The sequence below is a fragment of the Eurytemora carolleeae genome, unplaced genomic scaffold (genome assembly GCF_000591075.1).
Source record: "Eurytemora carolleeae unplaced genomic scaffold, Eaff_2.0 scaffold20, whole genome shotgun sequence".
NCBI classification, from domain to species: Eukaryota; Metazoa; Arthropoda; class Copepoda; order Calanoida; family Temoridae; genus Eurytemora; species Eurytemora carolleeae.
Genome location: NW_019396765.1, coordinates 506,646 through 532,444, shown reverse-complemented (window position 1 = coordinate 532,444; position 25,799 = coordinate 506,646). Strand labels below are relative to the sequence as shown.

General features: G+C 32.4%; 2 protein-coding genes across 2 annotated transcripts; both read left to right on the top strand.

Moving 5' to 3' along the window:
* Positions 1 to 2,477: 2,477 nt before the first annotated feature.
* On the top strand, positions 2,478 to 6,281 carry LOC111708374 (nose resistant to fluoxetine protein 6). The gene is made up of 4 exons (XM_023481718.1): positions 2,478 to 2,637; positions 4,127 to 4,168; positions 4,376 to 4,430; positions 4,487 to 6,281. The coding sequence occupies exons 1-4, from the start codon at positions 2,545 to 2,547 to the stop codon at positions 6,235 to 6,237; spliced, it is 1,941 nt and encodes a 646-aa protein (XP_023337486.1). The 5' UTR covers positions 2,478 to 2,544; the 3' UTR covers positions 6,238 to 6,281.
* A 7,760-nt stretch (positions 6,282 to 14,041) lies between these two features.
* LOC111708372 (nose resistant to fluoxetine protein 6) lies at positions 14,042 to 19,520 on the top strand. The gene is made up of 6 exons (XM_023481714.1): positions 14,042 to 14,106; positions 15,160 to 15,262; positions 15,640 to 15,819; positions 17,383 to 17,424; positions 17,629 to 17,683; positions 17,742 to 19,520. The coding sequence occupies exons 1-6, from the start codon at positions 14,042 to 14,044 to the stop codon at positions 19,499 to 19,501; spliced, it is 2,205 nt and encodes a 734-aa protein (XP_023337482.1). The 3' UTR covers positions 19,502 to 19,520.
* Positions 19,521 to 25,799: the final 6,279 nt, after the last annotated feature.

The window sequence follows — 25,799 nt, the reverse complement described above, 5'->3', positions numbered from 1 at the left end:
ACAGATTCAGGCTGAGCTGAAAAAATTTCATGTACTAAATAGATAATCAAGTTTTATAACTATGCCTGAATTCACTTAGTAATCTGGAGTATTTTTCTCTGCACAAAACATAATTTATAAATACACATAAGGTGTAAAGACAGGATAATTGTTGTTTTGGTCAAAACTTTTAACATTTTTGTTTTGTTAGGATTTAACCAAATTTTATTTTTTTTTAAATTTAAATTTTTTGAAAAATTATTGGAAAAATGTGTATTCTTTTATTTCTCAAAATTTCCTGAAAACTCATTAAAAATTGAGTAAGATGTAACAAAAAATCCGCAAAAATTTATATTGAAAATCTACATAAAATGTTGTCAAATTATAACCTTAGAACTTTCATGACTGAAAATGCAAATCATTGGTTACATTTTTGTGCTTTACTCAAACATTTTCCCCTCCCTTCCTTTCTTTAATCGTAGAACCGCCCTTGAGCCCTGCATAAAATATTTTCAACTCAGCCTAAATGGGTTATTGTACCACCATAGCCCTTTTTTTATTCCCTATATTTGATTAGTGCTGAATTCAAAGTAATATTTAGACTAGAAATATGAGTAAAAAGACTGTGACCTTTTATTCATGAAGTGACATTTTTGAGCATCAATGGTGGAGAAATGTATTTTTTGAGGGTTGGAAATTGAAAGCAGGAAACTTTATCTATACCATGCCTGGGACTACCCAGGGTAAGATATGTTTGGCTTCTTCAATTTGAATTCATTCATGTCTTAGTCTATTATTCAACATTTTTTAAACTCATGGAGATGTCTTTGCGTACTTTTTCATTAAATTGTGGCTGCAAGAAAAAGACTTGAGAAGAATATCCAAAAGTGGTGAAAGTTTATGCATTAATTATTTAAATAGTGTTCAAAAGTCATAACTTGCTTAGTTCCCAGCTAAATATTTAATATATCACTCAGACATACCACTCTAAAAATAGAGTCACTTTGTATTACATCTACAGTATCCTTAAGTGATATGCCATTTATGAATAATATTGTATTTAGCACAGACAATTCCCCTTTGCAATCAGTGATCCGACATTGGATGTTCAACAAACAATTTTTATTTCCTTCCCTTTTTCAAAGCAAAAATGAATGGAAAGAAGAGGTAAGGTTCTATTTGAAAAAAAAAAATCTAACAGAATATAACAAATTGAAAATGAATCAAATTCAGAAAATTATCACTAAGCAAATTATTTAAGTCTGAAATTTAAAAAAGAACAGCTGCTCTTAAATATAAAAATGGATAAGGAAGTAATGAAAAATCTCTCTTTTTATGTTTTTCACTGTTCACCAGATTAACCGTCAGGTTGAACTTCTCCCCACTCTGGATTTTTTTGTCTAACTATCATCTAACATGCTAGTAGAAATAATTCTAGGTATTAAACAAATCCGAATCAAGTTTTAAAAGAGTAAAAATTGGTTAAAAAGTATAATTTAAAATTATCAATTCTTTCATCAAAAACAATGGAAAAAAGAAAAAACTCCGCAAAAAATGTGTGTGAAAATCCGCGAAATTCGCTTTTTGTACTGTCATTCTGTAATCATGAATAAGAATTTTAACAAGTCTACTTGCGCTGTTTGCTTTGAAGTTAAGGGAGAACACTCCAAAACTCTTAATAAGATAACAAAAGGAATAGAGGAGAAGATAGTAACTTTTATTTGGCCTGCCTACAACCTGGGGATTGGTGTTTGTCCATCAGTTATATGTTCAAACTGTCGAAGAAATCTGTTCTGTTTGGAGAAGGGCTCAACCGAATACTTATCAAAATGGATAGAAAAAGTATCAAAGGTATCTATTATCATAAATTTAGTATTAAATATACAGTCTAGATCATAGTTAGGTTAAGAATATGAAACTTTGAGACAAATATTTATCAAAAAGATGATTTTTTTTTTATTTTTGTATGGTCATGTAGATTGAAAGAGGAAGTATCAGGAGAACTTCAAAGCTTGATTTGATTGCTAATGTACCTGAATCTGAAGAAAAAGACTGCTTTAATCATAGAAGACTCTGCAATTTATGTTTAACCCACTTAGGAAAGACTTATTTGAAAGACTTATTTGTGCAGACCTACAAAACACAAAAAAGATTGTTTCTTGTTTTGCACACATAAAGGTGAATCAAAAACTTTTTGATTATTAAAGAAATTGTTAATGTTTTTTCGAGTGGACCTTCATTTAAAGAGTGGCATGTGTCCGATTCACAACAGTACTCTTAAAAATTTTGTCCAATCAAGAATGTATATCCAAATTTTTTTTTTTTAAATTAACTTTTTTCTATTTGGGGTTCTCTATAAAAGTGACTTGTTCATTTCACTCACAAAATTAATGGTGTTTAATGTTTAGAATTAAGCACTTTTCAAGCTAGAGAAGCGACAATATCTTCAAAATCAAACATTATTGATCAGAAAAAGGGTCAAAGTGTACCTTTATACTTCAAAACTTTCTGACCCCAATAGAAGGGAACATCAGTGTCCAATGTCGAGCAGACAGTTTATTGTACATGTCTGAACTTAATGGATTTCCTGTCAGAGCTTCCTGGGCTTACAAGATGTTTGATGCTTCTGCTAAACTTTTACAGCCTAGTCTTCTACAGGTTTATATCTAATTATGGTTTCCAACATAAGTGCATATTTACTTACGCCTAAATATGTGCAGTTTTTAATTTAACTGGATTTGGCAGAATTAATCATAAAAACGCAAAACATAATTACAACTGGAAACCCCTATTCAATACTATAACATCTGTACCAATAAATATATATGGAACATGAGATAATTATTGTCCAGATTCATGTAGCAATGAAAAATGTTTGATTCCTCCTAGTAAGTAATTTTCCTAATGCACAAATTCAAAGGATAGAATCAAAACATAAAATTTCTGGATGAACTAATGTTAATTCTGCATTGCACAGCTAATCAATTAGTCATGCCAAGGACATGTTTAAGGGTAACCATACCATTCCTTTATAATAGGCTGGTTTTTTGGTATGCAGCATTTTTCATTGAATCCTGCTAATCTAACAAATTTTCTAGTGATTTAAATAAAAAGTCTTTATTGAATCCCAACAGGTTTTTACTGGTTTTACAACTCTTCACTCAATAAATATTATAGTCAGAATTAGATACCATTCTTGGCAGCATTATTAAACTTGTCCATCCCCGCTTTTTCTATTAAAAACACTATTGATGTATTTTTCAGTTAATTTTCTGTTTGATATCTTTGCATCTTTCCTCTCGCTTAAATTTTACTAATTTAAATTTATTATTTCAGGACTTATTTTATGTACATGATTTACAGATTAAGGTTGCAAATAAAAAATAACTGATTAGTCAAAGTTTGAAATATCATATGGTTTACACCATCAAATTGAAAACATATACTACATATTAAGTTTGAGGGGAGTTGTCAGTTCCTTTTTACATATAAATACCTTCTTTGACGATTAAAAGAAGATTAAAATATCAGATTTCCACAAGGCACATTTTGATTCATCTTAATCCATCTCGTTTATTTGAAGACAGCTCGGTGAAAACCTTTAAAGTTGTCTCATGCTTGTAGATATTTCCATACAGATCATATTGTTGTGAATATATACTGGATATGGAAATGAATGATTTCAATTTTAAATTGGTGATTTTTGTAAAAAAATGTCACTCATTTATAAAATTTTTAATGAAAAATCTTGTCAGGTTACAATGATTTTTGAAAATTTTTGCTTGCTCATGCAAGAACCAGCCTTTTACAAAGGAAAATATTTTACTCTTAGGGAAATTCTAACCAAACTCAAGATTATCATTGAATCCCTTTGGTTTCCATTAGTTCTAATTTTCCTGAGAGTAAAGGATTCATGATAACTCTTTCAGCTTAAATTAATGAATTCCTAGTTGGATAATTAATATTGTGATTATTTACTTGAAAAAACATATGCATACTGAACACCATAACAAAAAAGATACTTGTCACAATAATTATGAACTTTTTGAAAATAATAAATTAAACATTTTTTAGCACAGAATGTCTTATTTTCAGAGCAACAAAAGTAATTTTAAAAATGTGTTGAGTTTTATTTAAATATTTTTAGGGTAACTTTAAGCAGCTCGGGGCTTTTGATTCCTGTCTTGAGGTAAGAGTACCATTACTGTGTACAACTTACAATTTCAAATGGAAATGACACATTTATAATTTATACAAAAAAAGACTTCCATTTAGAATAAAATACTCTTCCTGAGAATTTTCCCAAAACTGTCTAATATTTATTTATATTCAAGATAAGAAGCAATACAAATCTTTTAGTAACCATTTCATTAACAGCCATATTTTCTATACTTAGGTAGAAGCACCAAAGTTCACAGGAAAACACTGCACTATTTCATTTCAAGATCCAAGTAAAAATTCTAAATTTAAAACTGCCCTAGATTTAGCCTGTAAATTATTTTTTTAGACTGGATGAGGCGTGGAGGTAGAGAATTTGAGCAGTACACAGCCAAATATCAACATCTGAAGAGAAAATTGAGAGAAGAAAAACCTTCTTTATTACAATATATGACACTTGGAAGATGCATTCCAGACTCATGCAGTGAAGCAGATCTTAAGGCTAGTCTGGTTGTCTTCATGAATGACACACAAATCGCTGGAAGTCCCCTTGTTCTTAACTGTCATTCCAAATCACCTGAAGATGCAGTGGAGCCAACAACTGGAGATTACTTCATGTTTACCATTATTGGATTGTTTTCAATTGTTATCATCATCGGAACTTTCATTGATTTATCCATCAAGTTCTTTCAAGCAGATATCTATTCTGAGAGATGCATTCAGGTGTTCCAAGGATTCTCAGCATACAGCAATATTGTCAAACTCTTTTCAACCAATAATGTTCGTGCTGATTCCCTGACCTGCATCAATGGAATCAGATTTATTTCTATGATCTGGGTTCTCCTTGGACATTCATATTCAAATTTTCAAGGGGCAGTTCCTGTAGCAAACTTACTAAGTATGTTGGAGTTAGATGGCCCAATTTATGGAAGTGTAGCATTCCAAGCTGTTTTAAATGCTTATCCTAGTGTGGACACTTTCTTTTTTATTGGAGCAACACTTTTGGCCTACCTGACCCTTAAAGAGTTGGATAAAACAAAAGGTGGAAATGTACAATTCTGGATTATGTACTATGCTCATAGATACATCAGACTAACAGGAGTATATCTTATTGTCATTGGACTTAATGCTACGGTCTTTAAATACTTTGCAACAGGACCACAATCATCCTTGGTTCTCACATCTGCAGAGTCTTGCCAGCAATCTTGGTGGGTGAATGCACTCTACATAAATAACATTTATCCCCAGTTCGAAATGAGTCAGCCCCGGTGTATTGGTCAAACTTGGTATTTGGCCAATGACATGCAGTTTTTCATGATATCACCAATATTTATTTATGCCATATGGAAAATGCCTATTGCTGGATTGATTATCAGCTGTGCTGGACTATTAGCTGGAACAGTTATCCCAATGGTTATTGTCTGGAAGAGAGAATTTCCTATATCCATGGGCTTTACTGATTCCAGTGGCATAGAATATTTAAATGATTTTTACTTTCTTCCATGGTGTAGGTTCCAACCATATATTTGTGGCCTTATGTTTGGATATTTACTTCATTATCTGAGAGATCAACCAAAGCTAAAGATCAACCCTATCTTTATTACCTGGATATGGGCAATTGCTGGAGCCATTGGGGCAGTCGTCATTTATGGTCTTTATCCATATGTAGATGATTTTATGTTAACTCAAAAAGCAGGATCTCTTGTGGCAAGAGTAGCATACAACGGTTTACATCGGCTTGCTTGGAGTGTCTGCATTGGATGGGTCATATTAGCCTGTGTGAAGGGTCAAGGAGGCCCAATCAACTCTATACTATCATGGCCAGCTTGGATACCTCTGGCAAGACTAAGTTACTGCATATATCTTGTACACATGGATGTTATTGTTTATTTTACCAGTATTATAACATTTACTGTATACTTTTCCCACAGTCTTGCTCTGTACTGGAACATAGCCATGCTCTGCTTTTCAACTTTTGTTGCTTTTATCATTGTAATAATGTTTGAGATGCCTTTAGTACATGTTGAAAAAGTTGCTTTTGCTTCTATTGGAAGTGGTAGATACCCGAATGTAAAAACATATCCAAAAGACATTGAATAAAATAAATCTATTAAAATATATTAACTCTATTTTTGACTATCCTATTCTAAACCATTGAACTTGTAGATTTGGTTTACTTTTGGGTTATATTCTACAGATAGACTGGACAGGATGATCTATTCCATACAACTACTTACAGATTACAGTACATACAAATAATATGAATAATTCCTTGGTTCTACTGAGTTCCCCTATCAAAGTTTGAGGGATATCACTCAGGGGATTCATGAGTCATGATCATAAATACTATCAAACAAGCCAACAGTGAAACAGGAAAATAATACTTTATCCCATATTAGACAATGTTAGTTACTTTTCCAAAGGCCTTTTCCAAGCGGCAACTTCCCAAGGGCATTTTCCCAAGTTGCAACTTCCCAAATGTGCAATTTCCGAAGCAGCAGCTTCCCAAGTCTGTCCTAGCCAGAGCAATTGGCCCCCTCTAGCCCATACTGGCAGCAGTTCTTGGTACCATTACAGCCTGTAGAGTCTCAGAATGCCTGACCTAACCTCGGCAGTTGCTGCTCGGGAAATTGTACATTTGGGTAGTTGCCACCTGGGAAATTGTCTCTCGGGAAGTCGCCCATGGTAAAATGGCTTTGGTAAAGTACCTATTACCTATAGAACCTGTTCTAGACTTTAAACATATGTTATAATTTCATGTATTCTTAAATTATGTTATTCGCAAGAGAATTTTTTTAAAATCATGGTTGTACTATGAGCATAGCAGCTCATTTGTATATAGCCATTTTTGGTAATAGATGTCGCATTTTTTTTCCAAGCAAATTTTGTCTATTGAAGACAAATACAAGCCACTCATAGGTTGTGTGGCATAGATTCAATCCTGCATCCAGGCCAACTGTTTTTCCTGCAACATGGAGATAGGAGAACTTGCCAAGTTGACCTGAATATACTGATGTACTGATTAGTTCATATCCTAGCCAGTATATTTATCCTTGCTATTAGTTTTGCAAGGGGGAGAAATGATCAAAAAATGTTTATCCATTTCTTAGCTTCAAATTTACTTCGGTGTTACAAACTGAAAATATTAACAATAAGTAATGAGGTTATAATTGTAATTGTTGTTATTAGTGAATAAGATTAGCATTATTGAATAAATGTTATTTACCAAATTTAGTGCAGGAATCTCTATAAAACCTAAACATTCCCCCCTAAGGAAGATTCAAATTTTCTCAAAATTTTAAATTGATTCTGTAAGTGCATTTTAAACAAAGGAAACAGATAATTCAAATTTCAATTTAACTACAGAACAAGTAAAAGTTTTTTTTCATCTTCAAAATACAAAAAAAATCAAGTTTATAAATCATACTTTCCACATTCGCTCTATGACTCAGGATTTTCTTTGTCTTTCTGGCAGCTGAGTAAATCATAGCAAAAATAAATTTTTTTGTTTGAATCACATTCCTGAACCTAAAAGAATAATCAAATTATTATTTACACCAAAATACACATCAAGCTCAGGAATGTCTCATTTTACCTGGTTTCTTAAGATCCAGGTGCAAATTGTACCTGGAGCTTTGGTTATTGGGTGGATGGAGGGGGCACAAGGTCATTTTTACCTGGGGTGTCATCCGTATCATCAACATCATCATGATCAATGTCACTGTCAGATCTATCATCATTAGTGTTAATGCTGTGGTGTGTCAATTTGGAAAGTGTCCGGCACTATCTAATCACTTGGGTCAGACGTTTCTGATTTGAGGTTTTATACTCTACCTTGACCCTTCTGACCCATCCATTGATGTCTAGGAACACCTGGACTAACCCACCTGAGCTGTCTTATAAAACCCAACCTTGTTTGAGTCATCTCAAAAACCCATAATCAATTACAATTACTTTCAATAGCAGATACACTCAATTGAGTTTGCCTTTCTTGGACAAGAAAATCAATTACATTTTTCCATTGTTGAATGTTGTCCTGTTTTCAAAATCTCTGCTCATCAGTGGGGAGAACTTTGGCTTTATTTAGATAACTTGCAACGGTTTCCAAAGCACCAGTGCCAGAAATTTTATTGATAATCATTGTTATACAATCTGAAAGTTCAATTATACTCTTTAAGCTCTCTTGTTCAAGAGGACATTTTTCAAAGAAAAGAATTAAGTGGGAAGCATGCCTTTCTACATTACCATACCTTGCATCAAGGATATCAAAAATTTCAGAGACACTTTTACACATACGGACCAGGTCTAGGGCATGAGGACAATCTTTATAATGCAAGTGAAATTTTGTTTATAATGGAAGGTTTTCTCTCTGAAAATGTTCTTCAACTGCCTCTTTCAGGTTCTTGACTAATAAGAGAGGTTCTGTATTTGTTAATTAAGACTTCTCTGAAGCTATGCTCAGGTGGGCCTTCCCACTTGACAGTTTCTCTCCAGTCGCTAAATGCTTTGTCAAGCTTTGGTATCATTTTCTTGATTGATTGGATTTGTCCAGAACCTTGTCTCTTCAGTTCTTTCAACTCATAGATGTCAACTATAAGTTGACAGTTGTAATTATCCCATTCTGGGTCTGCAGACAGCAAAATAGTTTTTTCTCTGGTTCAACCGGAAACATTGGAGTTGCACCTTTACAAAGGTGTGTCTGTAGTGAGCGTCATGGTCCATAGATGCCCAAATTGTGATTATAAGAGCCAATAATTCCTCTATTAACCCTTTATCAGTTGGGAGAATTACTGTAAAGCTGGCACCAGAATCCAGAGAAAGGGTTCCAAGGCATCTTGAAAATGTCCCTTCCATTATGAGGAGTTTGATCAATGATAATCACTAAACTCTGTATGAGTGTATATAGTATATCTAGTACACAATAACTGTAAAGTGAAGAGGTTTGTCCAAGTGCAGGTAAATGGCAAAAGTGATTATAAAGTAGCCAAGTGCATTGTCAGTTTTCACGCAACCTCTCTTGGTGGGTTAGAAGTGACTTTCATGCAACCTCTCTTGGTGGATTAGAAGTAGGGTTTCCAGTTGAATTTTTTGGCATGCAAATTGTGCAAAATTGCGCAAGATATGCTCACGTTTCGAGTACAACTTGCCCAACACAAAATTTCGATGTTTTTGATCATTGATGTGCAAAATCTATTTCACACAAATTCTGCAGAAATTATTCATTATTTCCTGCTAATTTGTTATTTCGAGCTATTCTTAATTTTGTTTAATTTCGAGAAACAATTCCAGAAAATGATGAATAAATTCAAAATTAAACCAATCAGATTCAGAGTCAACTTTACTTCAGCCTGCTTGGCGCTCACACATTTTGGCCAAATGAGTCCCAATTCTCAGGTTTTAGGTCACCAGACCATACCGACTATTACACTGTTTACCGGCAATCAATCTCAAGTAGTAACTGAGTTACTCAGGAATAAATTAATCATAATCACATTCACTAATCATCAGTCCGGTTGTTTTGTACTGAAACTAATTCACACCATACTGTCCAAATATTGAAATCTTCTTTTTACATATATGGCATACAACAAATATTATTACTTAATTTCGTTTTCAATTTTTCGTGATCATGAGCATTGCAAAATTACATGCAAAAATGACCTGTATTCATGCAAATATCATGAAAAATTCTGACCTAAATTTTGTATTCATTTGAAATTTGGTTAAAAACAATTTATTTATTTAGAATGAATGCGCAATTTTGTGCAAAACTGGTTTCTTATTGATACAAAAATGATGCAGAATTTCATGCAAAAAAGTCATTTCGAGCAAAACCCAGCAATTGTTGCCCATGAGAATTGACTGTTTCGTGGAAACCCTAGTTAGAAGTGATGTCATTGGATCAGACAGACAGGTTTTCTACGCGCACAAAGGGCTTGGCAGGTATACAGATAAACTTTCAATGTAGGTAGATAGATATATCTATAATGTTCATATATTTCTATAGTTATATGTTTATCAAAAATTCACTAATTTTGTATTGCCATGAACGCAGGATGAGTTCTGATCCTATCCAGTATATTTACCCTTGCAAATAGTTTTGCAAGGAGGAAATATGATCAAAAAATGTTTATCTATTTGTAAGCTTTACATTTACTCTGGGATTACATAATGAAAATATAAAACAATAATTAATTAGGTTATAATTTCAATTGTTATTATTAATGAATAAGTCTAACATAAGTGAATAAATGTTATTTACCTAATTTAGTGCAGGAATCTCTAAACAGGAGAAAACCCCTTCACTCTTTACTTACATACTGAGAGAAGGTTAAACTGAACTGAGGTGGGCTAAGTGCTATGTAAAGTATACAGGTAGTTAAATAGTAAGGAATGTTGAAGAGTAATATTAACCTTAACAACCATCAGTCTTGACAAAGTTCATCAGAGAAGTCGAATGAGAATTACTTCTGACATCCAAGGTGGAAAGTTCTCCAGATAACTTGTCTTGATTCTTACTACTTCAATGCTTAATAGTTTGTTTACCCTTTTATAAATACAGTATTTGTGTACAATGTTGCTTATTTATTAGTGACAGTTGAGGCCTCAAGGTATGATCAGTTTTTATCTTCTATAATACAATTTAGGCATTTACTGGTTTTCTGTGTTGCTTTTTTAAGAAGCTCTGAGCTTTCTGGTGCAAAGCCAATAATGTCCTTTTAGTGCGAAAGACTTATATAGATATATGTGAGCTAGTTGGGTTGTATATCCTATCCTAAATAAACTAGAGAAGATAATTGGAAAAAATCAGTTAGGAATTTATAGAGATGATGGATTAGCGGCTGAATCCCTGTCTGGGCCAGGAATAGAAAAATTAAGAAAAGAAATGTTTAAATTCTTCAGGAAATTGGGTCTGGGAGTAACCATTGATGGTAATATAACAAAAACAGACTTTTTAGACCTCTGGCTTGATCTAAAAAAAAAAAGTTTCAAAGCTACAGAAAACCAAATGATACACCTGTGTACATTGATATAAACTCCAACCATCCTCCAAATATAAGGGGAAAGCTGGTTTATAGGGAGGAAAAAGAAAAGGAATCTAAAAGAAAAAGGCATAGAAAAGTTATCTGGCTTAATCCACCTTACAGTGCAAATGTTCAGACAAATGTTGCAGCAAAGTTCCAGTCAATTATTGATAAGCATTTCAAAAACACAGACTTAGGAAAATACTTCAATAGATCGAATGTTAAAGTGTCCTACAGCTGCATGGGCAATATGGAGTCGATAATTGTGGAACACAATAGAAAGATAATCAGACAAGAAATAGAAAAATCTACTACATCAGAAAAGAAGAAAGAGTGTAATTGCCGAGTATGTGAAGCAAGATGTCCTTTAAAAGGCAAATGTTTAACTCAGTCAATTATATACAAATCAAAGCAACACTAAATCTTTCAATCTCAAGAAATATGAAACCAGCACTAGCCTTCCAAAATACATATGGACAAACCATTCAATATAGATTGGAGTATAGAAGCATCTGCACCTGCATATAATCCAGCCTCTAAAAACTGCAGATTATGTACAATGGAAAAAACAATTATTCTGTTTAGAGAAGAAATAAACCCGTTTAACAAGAGAAGTGAACTGTTGGGAAAATGTAGATATAGAGCAAAATACCTTCTGTCTGCAACCATTAAACAACCAAACCAGAAGATATCAACTGGCCAGGGATAATGTGAAGACTCTCATGTGTTACTGCAGTTTCCTTAGTTATTTTTTATTAAGAAAAGTTTTTGAAATTTTCAATTAATTCCTTGAAAATCAGTTTAAAAAAATTTGAAAATCCATAATATTTGTTGTAAAACATCAGTTAACCCATGTTTTTTTACTGATGAGGATCAAGAGATCTGAAACAATTTGTATTAATGAATATGAAAACTTAGAAGCTTCTCTGATTCTTCCTTTATAGTTAAAGATATATATATATATATATATATACACTTAAAGTAAAGATCACCTGTAAATCACACTAGATTTCTCAATTAGTTCAATATATGTGTCACAAAATGCCTGTCTTTCCAAATCAATCTTAACTACAGAAAACCCACTGTATTTCTGGCTTCTCTACCTAGGGTTTAAGCCAAGTCTATTCAACCCGAGATTTTAGACTTAACTAACTATTTATTGAAACATAAGGTGACAAGTCAATTAGGGTGACTGGTATAGCAGGCACCCAACCAGTACACATATATATTTACAAGGTTCATGAACATTAAAGTTAATCTTTTATTTGGTTACAAAATATGACTAAAATGATGAAAATAGTCATTAGAAGGAATATAGATAAGGTATCAGGTTTCCCTGATATAGTACTCGGGGATATTTATTACATATATCTATCAGAAAAATAACTTCTTTGCAGTTAGAGTTGGGCAAAAGTTTATAAATGAGCAGAAGTTTTTTTTCCAAATGACAAACAATGAATACCAAATCTTTTTATTTTCAATTAGTTAACAAACAGGAAGAATCCCTAATTACACAAGCAAATGGAGTTATAGCGTCACTAAAAAAAAGATAACAATTCAAAGTACAGTGATATGAAATGCCAGTGTTTATCTTACTGTAAAAGCACATGTACTATGAATAAAATTATATAGACTCAGGGAAATCATAATTAAATTTCAGTTTTAACATGGTATACTGGGTCAAACTCAGGATTTCAGCCAGGGGGGCGAGATTTTTAGGTACACAAAAATCTCTAAAAAGGAACTAAAAATTCTGAGGTGTTTTAATATGGGCCCAGGATCACCAAGTGAAATGTAGTGACTGATGCAGTGGGTGCAAGGGGGCGGAGTCCCCCTTGCATTGAAAATTTTTGTAGTTTGGTATGAAAAATAGTAATTTTAGCTTGAATTTTATGTTATGTAGAATATTTTTTATTTTTTCAACAACTTAAGTAACTTGAACTTAATGTTACAGTGAAAATTTTATTTTCTCTGAAAATGATGTTTTTCATGGTACACATAAAATTTTCATAAAATAGTTTCTATCTCAAATTTTACAATGTTGATAATTTTCAAATCTTTTCTGTCAAACAAGAATCTAAGAGGTCTCAATTTATCTAGATTTGGCTCTAAATCTGAATCTGTCAATATCTGGCTCATAATCTGAATGCATCTAGATCTGGCTCTGAATCAGAATGTATCTAGATCTAGCTCTGAATCTGGATCTATCTAAATCTGGCTCTGAATCTGAATCTGGTCTTTTGAGTTTTGAATCTTAATCTGATCCAGTGTTGGACCTATAGGAGTCTTCCAAGTACTGTTTGTATTGATTAATCCGGATATGTTTCATGACCTGAATGCACAAGGCCCTAGCCTAGGGTGTTAACTAAAGTTTCTTTCACAGAAATGTGAAAAAGTGCACATTGTACTGTTTTTACAGCCCAGATACAGATGTTAAACTTTTACAGACATTTTAGATACATAGATTTCAAGGGTGGTTTGTAAATAAGTATTTCCAATTCTTACACATGGTCTATGTAACATGCCACAGGCATTGATTTCACAAACCCAGGATGGAGTTGCATATCAACAAGATTTCATGAAGAAATATATTAAAATCTAAATTTTGACATTTGAAACAGAGAAAAGATTGTAAAAATTATGTTTAGCTCCTTGACAAAGCATGATTGTTGTAGTTTATTATGTGATACACCAACTTCTTTGTTTTTGTATTTAATATCATAATTCCTTCATTTAACTCAAAAAAGGGGCTCATATGTTTAATCAAATTAAGATAATCATTTAATCAAATCAATTGGGAATATTAATTGTCCCCCTTGCCCTTGCCCTTGTATCCGCCCTTGCATGGTAAAGAGAAGTTACAACAATCTAACTTTTAGATGATTGAAAAATGGCGTATGGTTGTTAGTTTTCTGGTTTTCATCAATATTCCAACCAGTTTAAGGTATACAAGTAGTACTAAACATATATAAATTATATAGGGTTGTTTAAAGAATACAGATTCAGGCTGAGCTGAAAATATTTCATGTAGGGCATAAATAGATAATCAAGTTTTATAATTATGCCTGAATTCACTTAGTTATCTGGAGTATTTTTCTCTGCACAAAACATAATTTATAAACACACACAAGGTGTAAAAAACAGGATAATTGATGTTTTGGTCAAAACTAACATTTTTGAGAAGATATTTATTCTTTTGTTTTCCAAAATTTCCTATAAATTCATTAAAAATTGAGTTAGATATAACAAAAAATCCTCAAAAATTTAGATTGGAAATCTGCAGTAAATTTTATCAAATTATAACTTACAACTGTCATTATTGGAAATGAAAACTTCAAAAAAAATTGGCTGATATTTTTGTGCTTTGTTTAAATATTTTTCCCTCCCTTCCTTTCTTAAGTCCTAGAACCCCCCTTGGGCCCTTCATAAAATATTTTCAATTCAGCATGAATCCGGTTATTGTACCACCATAAAACTTGTTTTTTTTTACCTATATTTGATTAGTGCTGAATTTTAAGTATTATTTGGACTAGAAATATCAGTAAAGAGACCGTAGCTGTAAATTTAAGTGACATTTTTGAGCATCAATGGTGGAGAAATGTATTTTTTTAGGGATGAAAATTGAAAGCAGGAAACTTCATCTTTATAATGTCTGGGACCCAGGCCAAGATATGTTTGGCTTCTTCAATTTGAATTCATTCAATTATTCAACATTCTTTAAACTCACGGAGCTGTCTTTGCATACTTTTTCATTAAATTGTGGCCACTAAGAAAAAGACTTGAGAAGAATAGGCAAAAGTGGTGAAAGTTTATGTATTAATTATAAATAGTGATCAAAAGTCATAACTTGCTTAGTTCCCAGCTAAATATTTAATATAACACCTAAAAAAATAATGATAGTGAATCAGACATGCCACTCTAAAATTAGGGAGTCACATTGTATAACATCTACAGAATCCTTAAGTGATATGCCATTTAAAAATAATATTGTATTTAGCACAGAGAATTCCCCTCTTCAATCAGTGATCCGACATTGGATGTTCAACAAGCAATTTTTATTTCCTTCCCTTTCTCAAAACAAAAATGAATGGAAAGACGAGGTAAGGTTCTATTTGAATAAAATCTCACAGAATAAAACAAATTGACAAGTAATCTAATTCAGAAAATTATCACGAAGCAAATTATTTAAATCTGAAATTTAAAAAAGAACAGCTGCTCTTCAATATATAAATGGATAAGGAAGTAATGAAAAATCTATCTCTTTTTATGTTTTTGGTCTATACTTTATTGGATGAATAACAATAATTCTAAGAAATATCCACAGCATCAAAACTGGAAATGGTTGAGTTTAAGTTTTGAGGTACCCAAAAAAGATATAATTTTTTGATTGAATTTTAATAAACTTTGATCCCTCCCTAAGTTTTGAAATGAGCTCTATATTTAGCTTCAAATCCTAAAAGTTACGATTTAATTTCAGACTGATTGGATCCCTATACTTCAAAACTTTCTGACCCCAATAGAGGGGGACATTAGTAACCAATGTCAAGCAGACAGTTTATTGTACATGTCTGAACTTAATGGATTTCCAGTCGGAGCTTCCTGGGCTTACAAAATGTTTGATGCTTCTGCTAAACTGTTACAGCCTAGTCTTCTACAGGTATATCTTATTATGGTTTCCAACATAAGCACATTTTTACTTACGCATAAATATGTGCAGTTGTACAAAATTATTTTTTAATTTTACCAGATTTGGCAGAAATAACCATAATAACACAACACATGATTACAACTGGAAACCCTTATTCAATACTATAACACCTGTACCAATAAATATATATGGAACAAGAGAAAATTATTGTCCAGATTCATGTGGCAATGAAAAATGTTAGATTCCTCCTAGTAAGTAATTTTCCTAATGCACAAATTCAAAGGATAGAATCAATACATATAAAATTTCTGAATGGCGCTGAAACTAATGTTAATTCTGCATTGCACAGCTAATAAATTAGTTATTCCAAGGACACGATTAAACATAACTATATCATGTCACTTACATGCAATAGGCATTCCTTTATAATAGGCTGGTTTTTTGGTATGCAACAATTTTCATTGAATCCTGCTAATCTGGTAAATTTGCTTGTGATTTAAATAAAAAATTTTATTGAATCCTGCCAAGTTTTTAATGGTTTTACAACTCTTGACTTGATAAATAGTATTGTTAGAATTTGATACCATTGTAGGCAGCATTATTAAATTTGTCCGTCCCTGCTTTTTCTATTAAAAACGCTTTTTATATATTTTTCAGTTAATTTTCTATTTGATATCTTTAAATCTTTCCTCTCGCTTAAATTTTACTAATTTACTATTTAAGGACTTATTTTAAGTACATGATTTACAGATTAAGGTTGCAACTAAATAATAACTGATAAGTCAAATTTTGAAATATCAAATGGTTTACACCATCAAATTGAAAACATATACTACATATTAAGTTTGAGGGGAGTTGTCACTTCCTTTTTACATATAAATACCTTCTTTTTTGATTTAAAGAAGATTAAAATATCAGATTTCCACAAGGCACATTTTGATTCATCTTAATCCATCTCGTTTATCTGAAGACAGCTCGGTGAAAACCTATAAAGTTGTTCCAAGCCCATAGATATTTCCAAATAGATCATCTTGTCGTGAATATATACTGGATACTAGTGTAATAAAATTGCCACGGTTCATGTGGAATGCTTAAAGAGAAATGAATGATTTCAATTTGGAATCAGTGATTTTTGTGAAAAATTTTGCTCGTTTGTAAAATTTTCAATGTAGTGCTAACTGAAAAGTCTCGCCATGGTTTCAATGAATTTTTAAATTTATGCTTGCTCAAGCAAAAACCAGCTTTTACAAAGGAACGTCATTTACTCTAAGGAAAATTCTAACCAATCATTGAATCCCTAGGAATTCCATGAGTTCTAATTTTCATGATTCATGATTACTCATTCACCTTAAATTAATATAAGTTAAATGTCTAGTGAGATAATTCATATTGTGATTATTTACGTTAAAATATACACATACTGAACACCATAACAAAAAAGATACTTGTCAAAATAATTATGAACTTTTTGAAAATAATAAATAAAACATTTTTTTATCAAAGAATGTCTTATTTTCAGAGGAACAAAAGTAATTTTTAAAAATGTGTTGAGTTTTATTTAAGTATTTTTAGGGTAACTTTAAGCAGCTTGGGGCTTTTGATTCCTGTCTTGAGGTAAGAGTACCATTAATGTGTACAACTTACAATTTCAAATGGAAATGACACATTAATTTATAAAAAAAAGACTTCCCATTTAAAATAAAATACTCTTCCTGAAAATTTTCCGAAAACTGTCTAATATTTATTTATATTCAAGATAAGAAGCAATACAAATCTTTAAGTAACCATTTCATTAACTGTCATATTTTCTATACTTAGGTAGAAGCACCAAAGTTCATGGGAAAACACTGCACTATTTCATTTCAAGATCCAAGTAAACATTCTTAATCTAAAACTGCCATAGATTTAGCCTTAAACTTAGTTTTTTTTAGACTGGATGGGGGGTGGAGCTAGAGATTTAGAGCAGTACACAGCCAAATATCAACATCTGAAGAGAAAATTGAGAGAAGAACAACCTTCATTGTTGCAATATATGACACTTGGAAGATGCATTCCAGACTCATGCAGTGAAGCAGATCTTAAGGCTAGTCTGGTTGTCTTCATGAATGACACACAAATCACTGGGAGTCCATATGTGCTTAACTGTCATTCCAATTCACCTGAAGATGCAGTGGAGCCAACAACTGGAGATTACTTCATGTTTACCATTATTGGATTGTTTTCAATTGTTATCATCATCGGAACTTTCATTGATTTAACCATCAAGTTCTTTCAAGCAGATATCTATTCTGAGAGATGCATTCAGGTGTTCCAAGGATTCTCAGCATACAGCAATATTGTCAAACTGTTTTCAACCAATAATGTTCGTTCTGATTCTCTGACCTGTATCAATGGAATCAGATTTATTTCTATGACCTGGGTTCTTCTTGGACATTCATATTCAAATTTTCAAGGAGCAGTTCCTGTAGCAAACCTATTAAGTCTGTTTGAAGTAGATGGCCCAATTTATGGAAATGTAGCGTTCCAAGTGCTTTTGAATGCTTATCCTAGTGTGGACACTTTCTTTTTTATTGGGGCAACACTTTTGGCATACCTGACCCTTAAAGAGCTGGATAAAACAAAAGGTGGAAATGTACAGTTCTGGATTATGTACTATGTGCATAGATACATCAGACTAACAGGAGTATATCTTATAGTCATGGGACTTCTTGCTACAGTCTTCAAATACTTTGCAACAGGACCACAATCCTCATTGGTCCAAACATCTGTAGAGTCTTGCCAGCAATCTTGGTGGGTGAACGCTCTCTACATAAACAACATTTATCCCCAGTTTGAAATGAGTCAGCCCTGGTGTCTTGGTCAAGCTTGGTATATGGCCAATGACATGCAGTTTTTCATAATATCACCAATTTTTATTTATTCTATGTGGAAAATGCCAATTGCTGGACTTATCATTAGCTCTGGTGGACTATTAGCAGGAACCATAATCCCAATGGTTATTGCATGGTCAAGAGATTTTCCTTTATCCATGGCTTTTCTGTCAATTACCGACATTAATGCTGTTGATTATGTTTTTGATTTTTACATTGTTCCATGGTGTAGGTTCCAACCATATATTTGTGGCCTTATCTTTGGATATTTACTTCACTATCTGAGAGATCAACCAAAGCTAAAGATCAACCCTATCTTTATAACCTGGATCTGGGCAATTGCTGGAGCCATTGGGGCAGTCGTCATATATGGTCTTTATCCATATGTAGATGATTTTATGTTAACTCAAAAAGCAGGATCCCTTGCGGCAAGAGTAGCATACAACGGCTTACATCGACTTGCTTGGAGTGTCTGCATTGGATGGGTCATCTTAGCCTGTGTGAAGGGTCAAGGAGGCCCAATCAACTCTATACTATCATGGCCAGCTTGGATACCTCTGGCAAGACTAAGCTACTGCATATATCTTGTACACATGGATGTTATTGCTTATTTTACCAGTATTTTAACATTTACTGTATATTTTTCCCACAGTCTTGCTCTGTACTGGAACATAGCTATGCTCTGCTTTTCAACTTTTGTCGCTTTTATCATTGTAATAATGTTTGAGATGCCTTTAGCACACATTGAAAAGGTTGCTTTTGCTTCTATTGGAATTGGTAGATACCCAAATGTAAAAACATATCCTAAAGAAATTGAATAAATTGATTTATTAAAATGTATGAACTTTATTTTTAATTTTCCCATTCTTCACATCACCGGAATATTTGGTTTTTAAAACACTTTATTCTTTATGTAGAATCAGAGGCTTTATCAGCCCCCCCCCCCTGGATAAGAAAAATATATTTCCTTGGGGTTTTCATGCTAAGCCCCTCCCATATAAGAAAAAAGTTAATTCCTTGTCCTGTGGATAATTTCCTTAGTAGGCCCCTCTGGGAAGAATCTAATTATAGACTTGGAACTAAATCTGGAAAGGATGATGTATTCCATAAAACTGTTGCCAGATTATTGTACAGAGAAATATACAGTAAAGATCAGTTGTAAACTATACTAGATTGCTGGGTCAGATAGAGATTTTTACTAAAAATATGATTTTGCCAACAAACTGGTAAAAAATGTTCAACAAAAAGAACTTTTTGCAAAACTGGCAACACTGCTAATTTCATTGATCTAAAGATTAACATTGATATTACATCTTTTATACTATTACTTGGGTAACAATATCAAAACAGCACGAAGTTTGGTCAGCTGAATCAATTGAGATAAATGGGCATAAAATTTAAAAAATTTTAGATTGATCATAAATGGCAAAGTTAAAAGCGATGGTTGTTAAAAGCTTAGATTCTGATTTTTTAAAGCTATGTGAATAATATTAACATATATGTATAGAAATATTTCCTTCAACATTTTTTCAAGGTTATTTTTTTAAAACCTTCCCATGCCTAGAAGTTAAGATATATAGAATGGGATAGGGTTTAGGTCACTTAGTGCTAGTCCTGTTAAACTAATAGAACTAAATTTCCTATTTAGAACCCACCCCACTATCACTCTGTAGGATTTTCTAAAAAATGAAGTGTATGAGTTCTCTGTAATGAACAGAAGAAATGTGAATGTTGCAGAGTACCATTGAGAATAGGGAATACTACTAATTAAGAATACAGAGAGGACTAGACTAGACTAGACTAGACTAGACTAGACTAGACTAGACTAGACTAGACTAGACTAGACTAGACTAGACTAGACTAGACTAGAGATGTGTTAAATAGATTGGTCAATTTTGATCATAAACAGTGTGCAAGGATTTCTTCTAACTGTGACTGAGAATTGAGCACTGAGCAACCTGCAACCCCTAAAAGCTATAGAACCATAAAGAATGAGACTTCACAGACGACTGTACGGAATTTATCTTGGATCTGTTTCCTCAAGATGCCCTGCAATTGTAAACTGGTCTCTTTCTTAGCCAAATCATTAAATTCAAGGCAGAAGACTTAAATTAACCTTGTATGAGTTTCAAATCCTCTTTTATAGTCTCATTCTTTCTTCAACTAAAGCTTTAGGGGTTTTGTTGGGAATCAGACATTACCATCTTTGTGTTGAGGGTCACTTGAAATTATGCTCACAGTCCCTTTAAGTAGGGAACACTCCATTTAGCCTCTAATCTCTTTGCTGTAGATATTTAGGTTGCAGTCTTTTCTATGTAATATATTAAAATAAATGTTTTCCGATAAATATTGGACTGGGATATATCGTCTTATATGAATACATACATCTAGGGATCAGAGGGATTAATATAGGGATCAGAGGGATTAGACCCTGAGGCGCAACAGATGTTTTTATGTAAGGAGGGGCTGGGAGCAAATTATTTTTAAAGAATAAAGCCCAAGAATTTTCAATTTTTTATATAATTTTAACCATTTCTCTAGTTTTTACATGAAAATTGTCCTTTCTAAATCTCTGTAGGGTCCCGATGCACTTTTTTGCCTCTGATTAGAGCCGTAGTTTAGGGGTAAGAAGTTTGTTTTAAGAACAAGTATGCTTCTGTTAATGTTTTGGATGATAAACATTTCTTATGTGAAAACAATTTTATGAACAGTTTTTATTACAGAGTACAAAAAGCTAACATTACGAATTACTACCCTAGTAACCCTATCAATGTTTGTAAAAAATCTTTCGATTTTTTAAATTGCTGAATTATAAAAATTGCAAAAAGAAGGTTTAAAAGTTTTTTTTCCAAATTAAACAGTTCACACATACATTAATAAAAAGTAATTAATAGTTTTATACTCCTACAGTACCAATAAAAGATCAATAAAACTTTCTTTGTGTAGAGTGACTTTTTGAAAAGTTTGTGTTCTGAAAAAGTTTTTTATGCTTTAGGTACATCATTACTCTCTATTCATTATGATCATCTTTAATTCTTGAAATTTCAATCTTTTCGCTCCTAATTTTCAATTTAGGAATTGGATTTTTTGTTTGAATATTATTAATCCCTAAAAGGGACTGTAAGCATAGTCTTAAGGAACCCTCCATGCAAAGATGGCAATGCCCGATTTACAACTTTACCCTAGCAATCTTTTTCTGATCAATAATGCATGTAGAAGATAAATAAAAATTATTTAACAATAATCTAGAAAGCTTTCCGTCTGCAATGTTTCCTAACTTGTGGAATGCAATTAAAATTGGCCTTAAAGAAACTAAATTTTCAAAAATATTTAAACAAAGAGTAGTCAATATTTATCTTGAGAATTATGAGAGGTTTAAATGCTAAAAACCTAGTTGTATATCGTTTGAATAAATTTTATATAAAACAAAAAACAAACTAAAACAACTGGAACTTTATTGGCTTATTTGTGTTTGTTTATTCACCATCCTTAACACCCTGTATTTAATCTCTTCATTAAACCCTCTGATCTCACCCTGCCACAGATCACCTGACAATCTCCTTTCTTCTAATCAACTCCTTACCTATCCAAAAACATATCTTAATTGTGTAACCAATTATATTCAGTATCATTAATTAACTTCGGGCCAACCACTCAAAGCAACCAAATCTGGTTAGGCAGGTCCAAACTGCATAGTAAATTGTGATTGCTTATTTCCAATATCTTATGATTTGTAGTTAAAATAAAAATATAAAATATGAAGTTGTTTTTCTACAGAATTAAGTCAGGGTTTTTTGATCGAATGAAAAAAGTGTACGTACCTTCTTGAAAGGTTAATATGTAATAAGATAAGAAATAAGTAAACACAGAAAGAAATGAATCATTTAGATAATGAAGTAATTATATAAATTAGAATATGCAGATATAATACAGAAACTAAGCTTCTGTATATACAGGGTGTCCCGAGAAACGTGCCAGTTGGAAGATGACGGTTTGGTGATTTATTTTAAATTTTGAAATAATTTCCGGCATTCATTCGTGAATCAACGGAAATGAGTCTTTGCCACAAACTTTCATTTTCTAATTCTTATATCTTTGCAAGTCGTAGATCTTAGATATTTCAAACTATGAATTTTATTAGATTATATAATTCAAGTTTAAAATATCAAAGGTTTTTTCATCAGGTTGCAAAGTAATAGGTATTAGAATATTTGTTTTCGTGGCAAATTCCTTTGACGAGTAAAATTCTAGAAATTATAAACACAAAAATAAAATTGTTATAAACTATTACTAAAAGTAAATAGTTACTAGGACATAGTCCTTATCGTGGACAGGACCAGATCGAACCCCACATCCCATTCAACACTGCTATGGTCGGCAGCTCCTGGCTCTTTAAGATTCACAATTGTTGCACTAAGAAACCCTTATTACAAGCATTCAATTCCTCAAAAAAACATTTTCCTAAAATGATCATTCTAAGTTTATCTCAGCAATTAGTTGGATTTTCAAATAAAAATGCAAAAAAGAATAAAACCAGTTGGAGTCTTTAAAATCAAACGAGCAAGAGCCAGCTTTCAGACCATTTGTCCTTGTGAGTATTCATAAAGTTTGGACTGGTGGAACTCTGAAGTGGCCGGAGCAGAACACCTGTACAAACAACATGTAATTTTGTGTTATCATTTTTTGGAGTTTCCAGAAAATTAAATTTACCAAAAATTCAGAATTTAAAAAAATAATAAAAAATGTGCCTTCAAATAACCTAAGTCACTCCTGTCATTTTACTAAATGTGGTCTGACTTTTTTGTGCTTTCAGAATTTCCGGAAATTTAGATTTAGCCAATTTTGGTTTTATTTCAGAAATTGACATCTGAACGATTATCGGAATTTTGAAACAACAAATTATTATTGTTTCAAGGCTTATAGTTTTCAGTAGTTGAAGCCTGAAGGGCCCGGCGTTTCCCGTGGAATTAAAAAAATCTTTTTTTAATTGTTTTTTTAGCCTATTTTACCCCTCGAATACCCATGGATATCCTTAGAAAGTTTCAGCCCATTCGCTCCGGCCGTTTGGCCAGCTTTAGCTGACATATATATATATATATATATATGAGCTAAGAAGATTATTGAAAAGGGTTATAAATGAATGCTGCAAATTATAGACCATTAATGACAATACTTAATTCGTCACTCAATGGTAATTTCTCAAGGGACACCCTGTATGTGATATGAATACTATCTGAATAAATATTTGTTTTGGTAATTAATAATGTTCTATATCTGTTCCTCTATCAAACTCTCCTCATCTATAACTACATTTATATATAAAGCTGTAATCTCGGGAACTCGGGAGAACCACGGGAATGTTTTCAGCTTGGTTTTAAGATTCTAAGTTCAGTGGGTCGACTCTAATAGCGAAATTTTAGTTTCCAGGTAAAATCTTTTTTAAAAGAGTTTTTTGTCCTGAGAAGATGATCGGGTTGTTACGATCAAATCTCGAAATTTTTCTATTGCAAAAGTTTGGTGTTGTATGGGTATTGATCTACCAGGGGTTGTAATCTGGCAGCACATTCATCCATCCACGCTTCATTCATACTAAGAAGAGGGATGACAAGATTCCAGCTGCCTAAGGGCTTCTTAGGCCTGAGAATAATAGAGTGCAGAAATTCTTCTGATATACTGGAATGAGGCCAGGTAAAATTTTCAAGTGCAGGTAAACGGCGGGAGTAACTTTTAATAACCTTGGCAGAGCTGAGTTCCCAAGCTAGCACAAATATAAAGTTGTAATTTTTGTTTGTCTGTTTGTTTTTCCGATCTTAACTCAGGAACCTTTTGACCGATTTGCCTCAAATTTTGACTGGGGAACTCGAGAGAGCCACGGGAATGTTCTTAGTTTGATTTTGAGATTCTACGTTGAGTTGGTCGACTTTTATAGCGAAAATTTAGTTTCTCGAATATTTTTCTTCATTTTCTTAAATTTTCTATCTGTCTTCTTTCTTATTCCTTTTGGGCGGTATAAATTGCCTGCGTAGCGCATTTTGATGCGGAATCTTATTACAATTGTGATTCTTATGTGAGCTATGCTTGGAATTCAAGAGTCAATATGTGGTATACAACATTTTTATAAAGCGAAAGACGGCGCGGATTTTATTAAATCCATTTTTCTAAAATTAACGCTTCAAAAATCTAAAGAACCAAGAATTGAAACTGGGTTTGATAATTTTTTTAAAGTTTCCTTTTCTAAGTTGGTAAACTGGTAAACTATTCGAGTACAGTATACATTGGGGAAATATTACATCTTAGAAGAAATATACGAAACATCCAACTTGGGGGAAATAATTTGATAATGCTTAAAATATGAGAAGATTTTTAATCTATTTAAAAGTATTTCTTGCATCTTTACTCAGAGAAATTGAAATCTTAAAATCAATTTTTATTTTTTTATTTCACGTTTCTTGTCATTCAGATCTTTATTTAAACAAATTATTTATCTTTATTATGAAAGTTCTTTTTATTAATGTTTCAGAATTGTATTTATATTCTGAAAGTATATTCTATCTCATTCATGGGAGATATTTTTGCGAACTCAGGAGAAAAATACTTAATTGTTTTATTTTCCTTCTATTTTAAAAAAACAAGTTTTTTCTTCCTAATCTTGATCTCTGCAGAACTAAATAAGATTTGTGTAAGTTCTTACGATAAATTTATTTTCCTTTGTTTAATATATGAAAACTCAGTGGCCGAATTTAAAGAATTTAAACCGCATCTAGACCCAGTTCAAACATGAGACGTGGTTCAAACATGATTTGTTTAGCTGGCAATTCTAATAAGTGTGTCAAGATCTGAGTCGGCGATAAACTGGAAACGGTCATTGGCGGTTGAGCGACTTGGTTGGTTCAAATTTTTTTAATTCGGCCTCAGATTATTTTACTTTTCATCAAGGATTCATTCAAATTTTTACTTTTAACCCTGTATAGGTTTAACCCTGTATAGGTTTAAAGTTAGGGAGGGGTTTATAAAATAACGTGAAAGTCAAGAAAGGTGAAAGAGTTTAAAATGAGAGTGGAAGAACATAAATAAATAGAAGGGGTACACCCCCCCCCCTTTGCAAGTCGTAGATCTTAG